The sequence below is a fragment of the Anolis sagrei genome, chromosome 6 (genome assembly GCF_037176765.1).
Source record: "Anolis sagrei isolate rAnoSag1 chromosome 6, rAnoSag1.mat, whole genome shotgun sequence".
Classification (NCBI taxonomy): domain Eukaryota; kingdom Metazoa; phylum Chordata; class Lepidosauria; order Squamata; family Dactyloidae; genus Anolis; species Anolis sagrei.
In genome coordinates, this window is record NC_090026.1 from 45454780 (window position 1) to 45471604 (window position 16825).

At 40.2% G+C, this 16825-nt stretch overlaps 1 protein-coding gene across 1 annotated transcript; it reads right to left on the minus strand.

The window, feature by feature from the left end:
* Positions 1 to 309: 309 nt before the first annotated feature.
* On the minus strand, positions 310 to 14685 carry LOC132778318 (tRNA N(3)-methylcytidine methyltransferase METTL2-like). Its single transcript, XM_060781161.2, has 9 exons — positions 14494 to 14685; positions 11660 to 11751; positions 9353 to 9720; positions 7536 to 7585; positions 5664 to 5724; positions 4379 to 4518; positions 3980 to 4086; positions 2019 to 2084; positions 310 to 911 (listed from the first exon to the last, which is right to left on the minus strand). The coding sequence occupies exons 1-9, from the start codon at positions 14583 to 14585 to the stop codon at positions 763 to 765; spliced, it is 1125 nt and encodes a 374-aa protein (XP_060637144.2). The 5' UTR covers positions 14586 to 14685; the 3' UTR covers positions 310 to 762.
* Between the last annotated feature and the right edge of the window lie 2140 nt (positions 14686 to 16825).

Sequence of the window (16825 nt, forward strand, 5' to 3'; positions counted from 1 at the left end):
TGGAAAGAGATCTCGAACAAGATTGGCCTCAAGTATCTAGAAACAAATGACCTCAAGGCCTGAGTAAACACGAATCACCCCAAGCAAGCAGAACCATCTCTATTGCTTTTTCAAGCTAGCTCTTGTTAACTATGATATCCAAATGCATCCTACAGTCAAACTAAGATGATTAAACCATGGTTTAATCCTGGCTTACAGCAACCAGAGTTTAAACTAACTATAGTTTCAAGTAAAATACAGAATCATAATTAGCTTGAAAGTAGAATCTCTGTTTTTTTTTAAAAAAAAACAAACAAAAAACTTTGGCATAAAGGAAGAAGAGTGAGTGCATATAAGCCCAATGCTGACCATAATGTGGCATTACATCCTAAAAGAGATTTTTTATGCGTCCAACATTTAACCTCAAAAGACAGCCACACCATTTTAGGAATTCAATTTTTTTACAAAGGAATGATTAAGACATTTAAATATTTCAGAAGCATTTTTGAATTATGTGACTGTAGGAAGTCACAACACTGTGTTCATTAGAAATACTGTATTCTCTCCTCCTCGTAGTTCATAGACCTACAATTTTCACTCCTTTTATGTACTGTGGACCAGTGTCAGTAAATATTGTGTCCCTTGACAAAATCACAGTGTACTCCTCTAACTAGATCAAGTTGGTGATAATTTCCCTCATATCATAGGGCAGTTTCCCCACAGAAAGAATCTCAATAGGTTCAACCCCAATGTTGGGATGGAGTTCTTTCTTCTATGGACTGCTCATCTCCCTTTGGGAGGTTTGCGGTATTTACACTGGATCCAGACCCTGTACATTGTGACTTGTTTTCCTCTGTTCACTTGAAGGCGGCGGTCGACCATATTCTGAACTTTCTCTAAGTCAGCAGTAGAGAACAGCAAATCCAATTCATCTAGGGGATAAAAAAAGAATTTTATTTATTTATTTGTTCTCAATATATTGCCCTGTAAAATGATTTACAAAGTAGAACAACGCACAATGTGACAAATAATGTGCCCCCCCCAAAAAAAATGACCTTTATAAAAGGAATGAGTACAAGAGCAAAAACGCAGTTAGTGAATTTCAGCTGGCAATGTATTTATTTATTTAAAACATTTATATTCCGCCCTTCTCACCCTAAAGGGGACTCAGGGCGGACCACAGCATATATACGGCAAACATTCAATGCCAGGACACGAATATGTATATACGCATACATAAACATTAAAAACATTTATCTCAATATTAAAACATACTATTTAAAACCGTCCTAGTGATCAGCATCAAATCTAATTGGCCTGGTAATCTTTCTTATTGCTGCTTTATTGCCCTGTCCCAAAAGCTTGGCCCCACAGCCAAGTTTTTACCATCCTTCTAAAGGACAGGAGGGAGGGGGTGGTCTGATCTCACCAGAAAGGGAGTTCTATAGCCGGGAAGCAATCACCGAGAAGGCCCTGTCTCTCGTCCCCACCAATTGCGAATGTGACAATGGCGGGACAGAAAGCAGGGCCTCCCTGGAGGATCTTAATCTCCGCGATGATTCGTAGGGAGAGACGTGTTTGGACAGGTAATTTGGGCCGGGGCCGTTTAGGGCTTTATAGGCCAAAGCCAGCACTTTGAATTGTGCCCGGTAGCAAACTGGCAGCCAGTGGAGCTGGCATAACATGGGAGTTGTATGCTCCCTGTATGACGCCCCAGTTATTAACCTGGCTACCTCTCGTTGGACTATTTGAAGCTTCCGAGCAGTCTTCAAAGGCAACCCCACGTAGAGTGCGTTGCAGTAGTCTATCCTGGATGTAATAAGAGCGTGGACCAATGTGACCAGATCTGACTTCCCAAGGTATGGGCGCAGCTGGCACACTGCTTCAACCTGGGATTCCAGGCTCAGTGATGAGTCCAGGAGGACACCCAGCTGCGAACCTGTGCCTTCAAGGGGAGTGTAACCCCATCCAGCACAGGCTGTAACCCTATACCCTGTTTGTACCCTAAGACCCCATAGCTGAGTTTGCAATTTGCTTACCTTGTGTGAAGAAATAAACTCGTGTACCATCTCCTCTTACATAGAAGTTATCAGCCAAACACTGACCTGGAAGAGAGGAATGAAAATTCTGACTACAATTGACTTGACCCCAAGTGCTGCTGCCCACTTTCCTGATGGCAGGGACCACAATATATAGCTGAAAGATAATCAGACTCTTTCCTTCAGTTGGAAACCAGGCTAGTGATGATTTGAAGTTCAGCAACTGTTCTTATGTTTCCGAATTCAGAAATAAGATGCATAAATCTAGTGCAACACACACATAGGCTTGTTTTCTTTCTATCTGAAAATGAGGTAACACAGCTTGTAGCTTGCTCCTGTATTCCACCATCCAAATAAATTCAAAATAATTACACAGACACACCCCAGGCATCCTTCCGCCTTGTTACAGATACAATACTTATTTCCAGATGGCGTACATGTAGTGTTATGCCATTAACCAAACTTCACTCTCTTTCTTGTTCTCCTTCAAAGCTCAGTCGTTTGTTTTCTCACCATAGTCGCATTTATTAGTTAAATTTACATCCCACCTTTCTCAAATGATCTCAAGATGGTATTGCTCTCCATGCCACTTTATCCTCTCAACTATCTGTGAGATAGGCCATCTTTGGACTAGGTCACTTAATGAGGTCTATGTTTTAGTAGGGACTTGAAATCTGGATCTCCCAAGTCTCACTATAACTATATTCACTACTAATGGGTCCCTAGGTGATCTTGAACCACGGTTCTCAAAATATGTTAACATTGGCTGGACAAATGGGAGTCTGGGATTTGGGGGTCCAACAGTTACTGAGGGCACAATATTAGTAAGCACTGCATCATGCCGCTATCTTTCAGAACTGGAACAGATATCTAACCAAAAGGGTAAAGACAAAAAAACTCAGTTTCACCTGAACTCATTTTCTCTTCTATTGTAAATTTATATGTCTTCAAGTCATTCACTGACATATGGTGACCTCAAGTATTTCATAGGGTATTTTTAGGTAAAGAATAATAGGTGTTTTCTCTAGCCTTTCCTCTGAAATATATTTATTTACAGCATTTTATTTTCAGCATTTATATTCCGCCTTTCCACCCTGACAAGACAGACAACAGATAGAGGCATATGCAGCGTTTTTCCCAGCTTTGGCATCCTGGAAGTTGTATTTACTTCCGGCCACAGGAGGGTGCTGTCACTCCTTCCTCTATGATGTAGAGCCCTTGATCACAGACTTCCTCCTTTCTTTGATCACCGGCATTTTCTGGTATGTTCTTTTTATGGTGCGGTAAAATACCTCCCCGTTTAAGCGGTGTCTAATTTCTTTACTCACAGTTCATAGCTGATTTCGTATTGTTTGGTTGGACAATAAGCTGGGCTGAAGGTCAGATGCTCATCCTGACCTGGGCTTCGAACTACCAACCTTTCGATTAGTGTGATCTATTGATGCTAGTGATAAACCAGCTGTGCTAAAGCCCGGCCCTTAACCACTGGGGAACAAATCAGTATTGGCTAAGATCAGAATGCGTTGAGCTGTGTAAAAACTACAAACCTGAGGCTTCACTGCAATTGACATTATACCCCCTCATATCCTTAAACCGCTTTTTTGCCTTTGACTTGTATGCTACTTTTGCTCATGAGAACAGTTCATGCACCTTCTAAAAATCTAAAACCACTTTAGTGACTAAACATCAGGCTTAGGATAGCGTAGTAGTTTGAATGTTGGACTAAGGGTGTTGCGACCAGGGTTGGAATCCCTGCCCAGCCATGCAAACCAACTGGGAAATCTTCTGGAAATATAGTTTTCCAGCTCCAGAGCAAAGGCAAAGGCAAATTCTCCTCTTCACAAACAAATCTTGCCAAGGAAAGTGTATTATAGGTTTACCTTAGTGTTTCTATAAGTCAGAAACAATTTGATGGCACACAACAACAAAATGGAACACCATTAGCCCACCTCTTGTCATACCTTTCTTAAAGCGGAGCTGAGCGAGATCGTAACGGCCATAATCACGTAACAAAATCATTCCCCCAGGTTTCAGAAGATTGCTAAGTCTATTGATTACACACTGCATTCTAGAAAAAAAAAGATGTAAACATTGGTTACAATAAGACTTGGCTGCAATTGCTGGATGGTAGTCATCTATCAGCTCAGCATAACCAGCTGAAGGCAAGGTCACATTTAAAGTTCATTACTGTTTTTGCTGCTCACCTTCAAAAGAGTTAATCCTCACCCATGAATTTACAAATACTGTTGATCTGCTAGTTTCTTGCTTGTCACAAAAAGACAATTTTGCAACAGACATTTCCTCCAACACACAATCCTATCTGCAATATGTTAATAGAATTTAGTGACAGAGTTACCTACTTTTCTGGGAGAATTGATGAAAGCACAAAAATGAGAACCACCACATCAAGACTTTCTTCTGGCATTGGCAAGGGTGCATCACTGTTGCACAGGTCGTGGACAAAGGCAAAACAACGAGCGGTATCATATTCTGGATGAGCCTGAATATACACACAATGATTGTTGTTAGCACACAGCACTAATTTCATCACGACTCTGCAGAATGCACTGATCCAAGTAACAGGGGCTTGTCCCACTCTTAACCAATCAGCTTAATAGTCTGAATAGGAGATTGAACCTGGACTTAATGAAAACCAACATGTAATTCACAGTGCAACAATTTATTTATTTATTTGTTTATTTATTTATTTACGGCATTTATATGCTGCCCTTCTCACCCCGAAGGAGACTCGGAGTGGCTTACAAGGTATATATACATACAATATATTATTAGCATAGTACAATATCAATTGCTGTATTGTACTATATCAATTATATTGTAATATTATTAGTAATATTACATGTAATATAAATATATTATAATATCATATTATTATTATATTGCATTACATTATAATATTATTAATATTATATGCATATACAATATATTATATATTATTAGAATAGCACAGGAGACAAGGTGGAACTGTCCCCTGCCCCCCCCCCCCCCACTTCACTCTGGCCCAGAGTGGCAGTTGGTGCTGGGGACAGGGAGGGGTCCCCAACTGATGGCATATTCAGGACCCAAAATTTCTAGATTGGGAGACCAGAAATTCTGTTATGAAAAAATCTCACAAATTACAGTTTCCAAGCAGAAATTAATTTTGTGTAAGAAATTGCACAGATCCCAAGTAGACAGACATCAGAAGTGAAAGCAAACCGTACTGTTTGCCTGCCTCCATATTTTAACAGTAGTCACATTCTGAAGTATAATGAGACTACTGCATAAGAAGAACTGTAATACAGGGAAAAAAGTCAATTGAGGGCTGGAACCAAGAGTGGACAGAGCCTGACCTACTGACTGAGCTACTCCTTTGTTTCCTCTGTGCCTGGCACTCAGATCCTGCGGGGCCCCCACCAACAACCCCCAAGCAAAGTAGTAATAACATCATAGGTTTTCTCAGTTTGTCCACTCCAGTTCTAAACCAAGCGGTTCTTTCCATTTTCTTATGTTGGGATAAGCTGTTAGTGCAAGGCTCTACTCCACCTGACATTAAGTCAAAGAATTGCATTACATGACAATAGCAAAAGGCACTGCATACTTTGAGATACATAGTGGTATTTATCGAATTATCTCTCTTTTTACCTTGACAAGGTCCACTGCTGTAGTGGAGAAGTCACAGCAATACACAAATAAGCCGGGGTCACTGAAATGAACCAAAGGCAACAGTCATTAATTTTTAGAATGATGAATGCTTGTAGAGGAGTTGCCAAAGATGACAACAGCAAGACAACATGAAAACTGAGACACAACAGCTGCAAAGCAGGCACACAGGTAAACACTAGAATTCTAGAGGGGGGGGGGGGAGGAAGATAAACAATGAAATATTGGGTATTGCTAATATTGCAATATGTAACAAATGGAATGGGGTTAAATCATTAAAGACTCAAGAAATACAGGAAATAATTAAAAACATGAATAAAATAAAAACAGAAAAATATAATGAATTAGAAAAAAAGGATGTTATTAAGATGGTATAGAACTCCTGAACAACTGGCTTATATGGTAAAAGGAAAGAATCTGAAGTGCTGGCATTGTAATAAAGAAAAAGGTACTTATTCACATATATGGTGGGAGTGTTCTGAAATAAAAAAAATATCTGGCAAATGATACAAGGAAAAAGTCAGGAGATATCCCAGATAAAAATTCAAATTAATAATAATTTGCTACTATGGGGAGTGTTGGAACATCTGAGAATAAAAATCAGCTGCCAGGAGTTATTTAAAGTAACCATAAGAGCAGCACATGCGGTGATCGTTAGAGGATGGAAAGGCAAATCGAAATGGATGTTAAGCAATTGGAATTATTATATGCATGATCAAGTGCTGTTAGACATTATGGGAATTATGATTAAGCAAGCTACAAGAACGGACAAACAAAAGGTCATTACAAATAGATGGAAGGTCTACTTCAACTGGGTGAAAAATGGAGGAGCCAACAATCACATCAAAGAAAAAATACAAAGACTTTACCAGTGGATGGATCAGCAAGATTAGTAGAAATATACTGTGGTAACAAGGGAGGGAGGGTGGGAAAATGTAATCTACACCAATGTAAATTAGCATAATGTCATTAATATTTGTTGAATTACTTGGGATTTATGCTTGTAACTCTTGGAATATGGCTTGTTGATTTGTGTTTATAGCATTATATATACACACACACTATGAAATATTGGGAGACATCAGGAGAGTCTAGCTAGGCAGAACTGAAATTGAGCCTGGATCAAATCTGGTGATTAAAAGCAGAGTGAATACAGCTTGTGTATATTGACAACAAGGATTGTTGCAAAAGATAAAATAGATTGAGAAACAAGGAAACCAAATATGAACTCCCTGGAGAAAGCTGAAAAGAAGGGCACTGGATTAGATACCATCTCTTGGCATAACCCAGCTTTTCCAACCTGGCGTCCCTAGATGTCTTGGGTTGAACACTCAGAATGGCACATCCAGCATAAAGGACAACAGGATTCTGGATGATATAGTCTAGTACATCTATATACAGCAAATGTAAATCTTTTACAAAGAGTTTTAAGCAAGTTAACAAAACACTGTTTTCTAAAGAAAGTGATTTATTTTAAAATGTAAATAGAATTCAATGTTTAAAAACCTCAGAATAGATATACCACTTTCTAGAACAGATGGGAAAATTGTTAATATCAGAGATCTCACTGTGTCAACCAACCTTTATGTATGAAATGTTGGGAGCAATTGGACCCATGTTCACATGATGGGAACTCAGAAACTCAGTCAATCAGTTTGGGGTCACCCTTTTGCAAATAACAGACATCAGAACCTCCACAGATTCAGAGATTGCACCCCTACGTTCAATTATTTCAGGGTCCCAATAAACCTAACTAGAATTATTTCTGGGCAGACATATATATGACTGCTGTAATTATAAAAAATAGCCAACTATTTTTTTAATATTCAAACTGTACTTGGCAGTTTTTCTTACTTGTTAGTTTGGAGAATGGGGAAGACTGTGTTCCCAGCACCACATCCCACCTGCCAAGAAAACAAATAAATTTAAACTACGATAATAAAATATCACGCTGTTATACATTTGCTAGTCAACAAAATGCTGCCACGTTTTTCGCTGATTTTGCTACAATAGACTAATATGATTATCATTCTGAAAATAACGTATACATATTTTAGGTGATACATGTCAGCATAATGGTTTTGCTAGTGTGAAATACAGCTTATAGTTTTAATCTTTGTGTCCAGTGCAAGGCAGCATGCTATGCAAGGGTTAAAGGCATAGATGCGATTTATTGCCAGAGCGTGAACTGTAAACAGTTCCGGAATACATCATTTCAATGGCATAAGCTTGTGATAAGGACTGCTGTGTGTATTCTTCTCAGTCATGCCAAATAACAGGCAGGCTGAATGTATGATTGCTCTTGTACACCGTTCTGTTTATTTTCTGTAGCTCTTAGAAAGTAACTAAATAAACGTGCTGCTTCCAGGCTTTGAAGATGATGGAAGACTGTGTGCTCTGCTTTATTCCGTGCCTCACTGCAGTTGCACTGAGGTCGACTTTTTATTGATAATACAAATATGAAGTAAACAGCTTTGTCCTATACACCAGACCCATACAGTTGCTAAATCCTTATACATTTACTCGCCCATGTTGAAATGCTATCTTTCAAACTGCAGAATTCTTGGTAATCCAACAGACTTTATAGGTCCCACAGCCTTAAGAAAGCTCAGAGCATTCTTGGGGATCCATCTCACCCAGCATTTTTTTTTTTGAATTATTGCCATCTGGCAGACAGTACAGGGTGCCAAAGACAAGGACAAACAGACTGAGCGTTAGCTTTTATCCTAGAGCTGTGGTTATGTTGAACTCCATGGTTTCACACTGATGTGGCATTGGGGGCTATACGGTTGTGGAGGGATGGGTGTCTTGTTTTGTGATGTGTGCTTGGGAAGGCATTTAATTTCGTTGTGCAATAGCACAATGACAATGAAGCTATTCTAATAAAAACTGAAATATACCACAACCAAATGCCTACCAGTGGGTATTCTCAATATAACAGGTAAAAGTTCTATCAACCTCATGGCAATTAACATCCATTACTTCAAAGAAGTTTCAAATGGCCATTGTAGTGGTTGCTACAAACTTTTAAAAAACACAGAAATCAATATCTATGTACATAGCTAGCTTTGTTTAATTATTTCTTTGTTTAATTATTTAAAAGAAATAATTCCCAGCAAAATGTCCTTACAAATGCACTTTAACTACTGGATTGCGTTGGACTGCGCCCTCACTTCTTAAAACCCTCCTTCCAGATATATTCCATCTTGTTCATGCCCAGCGTTATTTTTTTAAATTTAAAATTATTACATTTGGCCTGGCCATAGGTTTTAAATCCTTGTGTTATTGTTATATGTGATTTATATTAATTTGTATTGCATTGCATTGTATTGTTTATTGCTTTTCTGTTTTATTGTTGTGTTATTGGGCTTGGCCTCATGTAAGCTGCTCCGAGTCCCTTGGGGAGATGGTGGCGGGGTGTAAATAAAGTTATTATTATTATTATTATTATTTAAATTTGGAGCAGCTTTTAATTTGAATTTTTTTTTGGCAGGGGGGTGGTTGGGATTATCAACACAGTGTAAAATACCACCACTACACTCTGCTTTTAAGTCTCCCTGGCCATATATTACCCATGTTGGTAAAGATGATTCTGAACTCAGCATGCCCATTGCATCACCAGCCTAATTGCATCACCAGCCTAGTTAGGTTCTGATTCATTGCACTGTTACCTCTAATATTCGATAAGTAGCAGATGACCCTGGGAAGTCACCTTCTCTTAGTTTTTGTTCCTCCAGCTTCTTTGATCCCGGTTCATCCTGTGCATGGATTATGTCACCACTGTTTGGCTCAGAGTTCGGATGCTCTCTGATACCATTCTCTGCTGAATCAAGTCCATCGCCACTGCTGCTTCTAAGGTCTGAGATGTTGGCATTTTCCACAGCTTCCTTGTTGGCACATGTGCCAATCTGACTGTCACATAAATTTGGTGCTAGTTCAGGAAATTCTGTGAACAGCCAGTGTCTGTCCTTAAAAAAGCCATTTTCATGAGTTTTGTAGAAGGCATTCCAGTACTCATTGGCATTGAACTCATAGGCATCTGTAAGAGAAAGACAAGATGAAAAATGACCACAGTGAGTCTATTCTGCTCCCCTTGTAGTTTACGCATGTTGCACTTAAGGCAATCTTTCCCAATCTGGCATCTTCCAGATGTTCTGGACTATGATTCTTATCATTACTGACCATTCTATATGATAGCTTAGACTGCTAGGAGTTTCAGTCCAAACCATTTGGAGGCTGATGTTACAGGCTGATATAAATACACCTGAGTGAATAAAAACGTGAGATATTTGAAATTGACTCCATGGTAGGTACTCCCATAGATCCCCATTTGTTGTATAATTGTTCCAATTAAAAAGTATTTCCAAGCTTAATTTACACTTCCTTTTTATAGTTAAACCGACTGCTTCTTTTCCAGTCCTCAAAACATTAATCTGTCAGCATTTTAAAATATTTGGAAATTATTACAGGTACATATTTGCAACAGCTTTACTTTACTTTCTCCACCTTTCATGCCCCCTCAAAGATCTCCACTGAATTTAATCTGGCAATATCCTATCGCCAAACACCTCAATTGATTATTTCCTCTATCTCTATTGATTTTAGCATTAGAAGAGATGCATATTTCAAAGGAGTTGAGCCATTCCCTGCTTACAGTACTGTCCTTGAAGCAATTTTCCCTAAGCCTGGCTCACGTAAAATATCAAAGCTAAGCTGGGTGTCAGGAAAGGTGTTTGAACCACTGATCCTATGAACAATTCTTTTGGTGTTTTGCTCAAACTCCCTGTACCCTGTGTATGAACAAAAACAAACATCATACTCATCCCCCCCACCCCCAAAATAAAAATAATGTTGACACTTGTTCACAAATGCTTAGCTAATATCAGGATATTAAGTCGAGATCAATTTCCTATGGCTGTTGGAAACTTATTGCCCGTATCAAAAAGGAGAGTGGGAAGGAAATATGGGTTGCTGTGCGTTTTCAGGGCTGTATGGTCATATTCCAGAAGCATTCTCTCCTGATTTTTCGCAGGCATCCTCAGAGGTTGTGAAGTCTGTTGGAAACTAGGCAAGTGGGGTTTATATATCTGTGGAAAGTCCAGGGTGGGAGAAAGAACTCTTTCCTGCCTGAGGCAAGTGTGAATGTTGCAACTGGCCAGCTTGATTAGCATTGATTAGCCTTACAGTTTCAAAGCCTAGCTGCTTCCTGCCAAGGAGAATCCTTTGTTGGGAAGTGTTAGCTGGCCCTGATTGTTTCTTGTCTGGAATTCCTTTATCTTCTGAGTTTTGTTCTTTATTTACTGTCATGATTTTAGAGTTGTTTTTTTTAAAAAAAACTGGTAGTCAGTTTTGTTCACTTTCATGGTTTCCTCCTTTCTGTTGAAATTGTCCACATGCTTGTGGATTTCAATGGCTTCTCTGTGTAGCCTAACTCACCAGAGAACTCAGCCATAGCAGAGCACCTGATGAACCAACCTGGACACAGCATATTATTTGAGAACGCAGAAATGCTGGACCACTCTAACAATCACCATGTCAGACTACACAGAGAAGCCATTGAAATCCATAAGCATGTAGACAATTTCAACAGAAAGGAAGAAACCATGAAAATGAACAAAATCTGGCTACCAGTTTGTTTTTGCGAGACATCCTGCAGCACATTTTGCCATGGTTTTTCAATTAATATCTCATAGAGTCTCAACCAATTCAACATAGTTTGTAGCAGAAAGTAAGTTTCTGGATGATAACTACTTTCAAAGTAAGTACTGCACCATTAAACAGGAAACAATATTTTCAAACCAGGAACAGATTTTTGTTGTTGTTGTTCATTCATTCAGTAGTTCTCTCTTCAAACCCTCATAGTGTTACAAAGTGTTATCATTAAACTTCTCTGGCTAGGATCAAAAAAGATGCTGCTAGAGTTAACCAACATCTGGAGAAAAGATGAGTCCAAGATTTTCTCTGGGCACCAGCACTACCTTGCTGATCTTGTGGGACAAACTCTATGCTGTTCTCTCGGACCTTTGCTTGAGCCACAGCTTCCTGTTCTTCAGACCATTCCACGTTATCCCTGGAAAAGAAAAAGAATGGAAGTAACTCAGCACAATTAACCTTAAATGACAGAATCCAGAACTAGCTTAATACGTAAAGGCAGAAGCCAGAAGGCAGACTATACATATGTATAATCATAGAAGTTGTGTTATTTGAGAAAAAATAATGGCATAGGCAACCCATGGAAGAAGGAAAGCGGAAGAATCTGAAGCAGAAAGGTGGTTTGTTTTTGTTGGACATTTACAAGTCCTTTGTGAAACAAATGCTTCTGAGGATGAGAAAGTGCAATTTGTCCAAACTGACCCAATGGGTTTCCATGACTAAGCAGGGATTCTAACCCTATTAATATCTTTATTGTTGTTGTTGTTGGTTTGTTCAGTTGTTTCCGACTCTTCATGACCTCATGGACCAGTCCACGCCAGAGCTCCTTGTCAGCTGTCACCACCCCCAGCTCCTTCAAGGTCAAGCCAGTCACTTCAAGGATACCATCCATCCATCTTGCCCTTGGTTGGCCCCTCTTCCTTTTTCCTTCCATTTTCCCCAGTATCATTGTCGTCTCTAAGCTTTCCCTTCTTCTCATGATGTGGCCAAAGTACATCTTGGCCTCTACTATTCTACCCCTCTATTCTGCTTTGGTTAGACCACACCTGGAATACTGTGTTCAATTCTGGGCATCACAATTCAAGCGAGATATTGACAAGCTGGAATGTGTCCAGAGGAGGGCAACTAAAATGATCAAGGGTCTGGAGAACAAGCCCTATGAGGAGCGGCTTAAGGAGCTGGGCATGTTTAACCTGAAGAAGAGAAGGCTGAGAGGAGATATGATAGCCATGTATAAATATGTGAGAGGAAGCCACAGGGAGGAGGGAGCAAGCTTGTTTTCTGCTTTCTTGGAGACTAGGATGCAGAACAATGGCTTCAAACTACAAGAGAGGATATTCCATCTGAACATGAGGAAGAACTTCCTGACTGTGAGAGCCGTTCAGCAGTGGAACTCTCTGCTCCGGAGTGTGGTGGAGGCTCCTTCTTTGGAAGCTTTTAAACAGAGGCTGGATGGCCATCTGTCAGGGGTGATTTGAATGCAATATTCCTGCTTCTTGGCAGGGGGTTGGACTGGATGGCCCATGAGGTCTCTTCCAACTCTTTGATTCTATGATTCCCTCCAATGAGCAGTCAGGCTTTATTTCTTGAAGTATGGACTGGTTGGATCTTCTGGTGGTTGAAGGCACTTTCAGAACTTTCTTTCAACACCACAGTTCAAAAGCATCTATCTTCCTTCGCTCAGCCTTCCCTAAGGTCCAGCTCTCACATCCGTAGGTGACTACGGGGAATACTATTGCTTATGCTTATTATTTTTATGCTTATTATTATTTTGCTTATGCTGATTATTATCTTTATGCTTATTATTTTGTTGATTTATACCCCCCTCTCTCAAAAAAAAGAGACTCAAAGTGGCTTACTGTGAAACCGAATTAAATACAATTTAAAATTGAAAAATATACAAAGATTTAAAAGTATCAAATATTAATTTTATTTAAAAAGTAACATTTTAAATCCTGAAAAAATGCATCCAAGTCTAAAACCACATCACCCTCTCACTTGATCTGAAAAAAAGCAGAGTCATCACCCAAACCACTATGCCATATTGGCTCCATAGAAGGCTGGTAAGGTAAAGGATTCCTCTTGACATTAAGTCTAGTTTAGTCCGACTCGGGGGGGGGGGGTGGTGGTGGTGCTCATCTCCATTTCTAAGCTGAAGAGCCAGCGCCGTCCAAAGACATCTCCAAGGTCTTGTGGCTGGCATGACTTCATGGAACATCGTTACCTTCCCACCAGAGCGGTACCTATTGATCTACTCACATTTGCATGTTTTCAGACTGCTAGGTTCCCCTCACTTCTCTAAAACCTTCCTATTAGATATATCCTACCTTGTTCATGCTCACCGTTTATTTTTTAATTTTTAACTATTACATCTGGCCCGGCCATAGGTTTTTTAAATCCTTGCATATTAATGTTTATATGTGATTTATTTAATTGTATCGTTATTGCTTTCTTGTTTATTGATGTGTTGTTGGGCTTGGGGAGATGGAGGCGGGGTATAAATAAAGTTTTATTGTTATTAATATTAGGTTGGCTGAAGCTGGAGCTAACAGCAGGAGCTTGCCCCGCTCCCCGGATTCGAACCGCCGACTTTTCGGTCAGCAATTTCAGCAGTTCAGCAGCTTAAACCATGTCGCCACCAGAGGCTCCCATAGAAGGCCAGTACATATTACAAAAAAAACCAAACAAACAGCAAAACAAACAAAACCAAGCTCAGCAGTGTGAGTGGAAACAAACAAAATATCCATGTTTCGCCATGTGGTTCTTGACCTATGAATGAGGTCTTCCCATGCATGTCTTCCCTTAAGACTCTTTTGATGAAGTGCATCTACACTGTATAAAGAATGCAGTTCAGAACTTTCATATAATCCAGACTATCAATGTAGATAATCCACATTATCAGCTTTGAACTGGATTATATGAGTCCACACTGCAATATAATCCAGTTCAAGGCAGATAATATGTTTTTCTTATGGCAGTGTAGAAGGGTGTTATGGAATCCTGGGATTTGAAGTTTCTCTTAAGAGAACCTTGCAAAACTACAACTCCCAGGATCCTATAACATTGAGCCATGGCAAAGTGGGGCCATCTAGGATCCTCCTGCCTGAAAAAAAGACTCACAGAAGGAGGGCGAGGGAAAATAGACTTGGGGGCTCCTTACCAGGCGTTGTGCTGGAAAAGGCGAGTCGGATCGGTGAGAAAACGGTTCCCAAACTGCCTCCTTTTCCTCCCATCGTCGCCGGTTGCCGCCATAGCAAGAGAAGGGTGAAACAGAGCCGGAAGTAGACGGCGAATTCCCAGCCCTAGGGTTTCTGAGCGCAGTATTCCAATATAGAATTAGGGCTGCGCAGCGCGCATGCGCGGATAACACAGCGTGCTCTTCCAATACAGAAATGGGGCCGCACAATGCGCATGCGCTGGAGAACACGCTTACATGGCATGGTCCGATCAGAGTGAAAACTATCAGTTATATTCCTGTAACTACAGATATAGGACTATAGAGTGATACACGCAGAGCTTCCGGTTGCATCTATGTGTCGAAGTAATACTCTGGCGTGGACTGGCCCATGAAGTGACGAAGAGTTGGAAACGACTGAACGAATGAACAACAACAATAGTTGTACAAGAAAAAGATTTATTATTCTGCCTATAATCTAGCAGGTTGGTAGAGATGTAAAGTAATAATAATAATAATAATAATAATAATCTTTTTCTCAAAGAACAGCAGACAAAAAACCAGTACAAGAAAACTGCACTCCAAACCAGAGCTGATAGCTGGCACAACAAAGCACTGCATGGGCAGTTCCTTGACAAAATTGAAGGAAAGACCTGGTTATGGCTCACGAATGGAACACTGAAGAAGGAAACTATGGACTACAAACAGAGACACAACTCTGTGGCCCAAATGATTCACTGGAACTTATGTCACAAGTACCACCTGCCAACAGTAAAGAATGGTGGGATCATAAACCTGCAAAGGTCATGGAAAATGAACATGCAAAAATACTATGGGACTTTGGAATCCAGAATGACAAAATTTTGGAACACAATACACCAGACATCACGATTGTGGAAAAGAAAAAAGTCTGGATTATTGATGTTGCCATACCAGGTGACAGTCGCATTGAGGAAAAACAACCGGAAAAACTTAGCCGCTGTCAAGATCTCAAAATCGAACTGCAAAGAGTCTGGCATAAACCAGTACAGGTGATCCCAGTGGTCATCGGCACACTGGGTGCCGTGCGAAAAGATCTCAGCCAGCATTTGGAAACAATAAACATTGACAAAATCACAATCTGTCAACTGCAAAATGCCACCTTATTTGGATCTGCACGCATCATTCGAAAATGCACGCATCATTCGAAAATACATCACACAGTCCTAGACACTTGGGAAGTGTTCGACTTGTGATTTTGTGATACGACATCCAGCATATAGATCTCGTTTGCTGTGACATACTATGGTTTTGTGTCAGTAAAATAATAGTAATCATCATCGTCATCTTTATTTATATCCTGCCACCATCTCCCCAACAGGGACTCGGAGCGGCTTACATGAGGCCAAGCCCAGACAAGATATTACAGCAAAATAAAACCAAAACATAAGCAACAAGCAACAGCATCAAAATTATATAAAAACATATGAATCCAGTAACAATATAACATTACAATAAACACAATCATGGTGACAGTGGGCGGGCCATATATACAGGATAAAATGTTAAAAAACTCGAATGAGATAAGAATAGGAGCAAGTTATTTGCAGGGAGTTCATAAAGAAACACAGGGTTGTGAAACTAAACTTCCCATTTGGGGGGGGGGGGCGTGTAATCCAATGACAGAAGCATTGAAGGGAACAGTAGTGTCATGCTATATACCTACTTGCCAAAAGCGCAGCGGAAGAGCCAGGTTTTAAGGTTCCTTTTTAAAGGTTTCTAGTGTAGGGGCTTTCCTGATCTTTCCAGGTAATGAGTTCCAGAGTCGGGGAGCCACAGAGGAGAAGGCTCTCTCCCTTGTGCCCACAAGACGAGCTTGTGAGATTGGCAGGACCGAAAGGAGGACCTCCACCGAAGATCGAAGGGCCTGGGTTGGTTCATGGAGAGAGATACAATCACGAAGGTAGGCAGGTCACCAAACCGTTTAGGGCTTTATAGGTGATAACCTGTACCTTGAATTGGGTGCAGAAAATAAATGGCAGCCAGTGGAGTTCCTTAAACAGGGGGGGTTGACTGGTCCCTGTAACTAGCCTCAGTTATTAATCTGGCTGCCGAGTGTTGGACGAGTTGTAGTTTCCGGGCCATCTTCAAGGGTAGCTCCACATAGAGTGCATTGCAGTAATCCAGTCTAGAGGCAACTACGGCGTGGACCACCGTGGTCCATCATTTCAAATACTGTATTGTTCTTTCATGTTTTTTGCATTACAAATAATATATCTGCAGCGTGCATAGGAATTTGTCCATGTTTTTCTCAAAACATAGTCCGTCCTCCCAACAA

Bases quoted from the DNA above. Each gene is read 5' to 3' on its own strand.
- LOC132778318 (XM_060781161.2), bottom strand. From the start codon at position 14,585: ATGGCGGCAACCGGCGACGATGGGAGGAAAAGGAGGCAGTTTGGGAAC. The intron at 9,721-11,659 runs GTAGTGCTGGTG...TTTCTCTTACAG, and splicing joins TGTCCCACAAGATCAGCAAG to ATGCCTATGAGTTCAATGCC. The intron at 912-2,018 runs GTAAGCAAATTG...TTTATCCCCTAG, and splicing joins AGTTTATTTCTTCACACAAG to ATGAATTGGATTTGCTGTTC.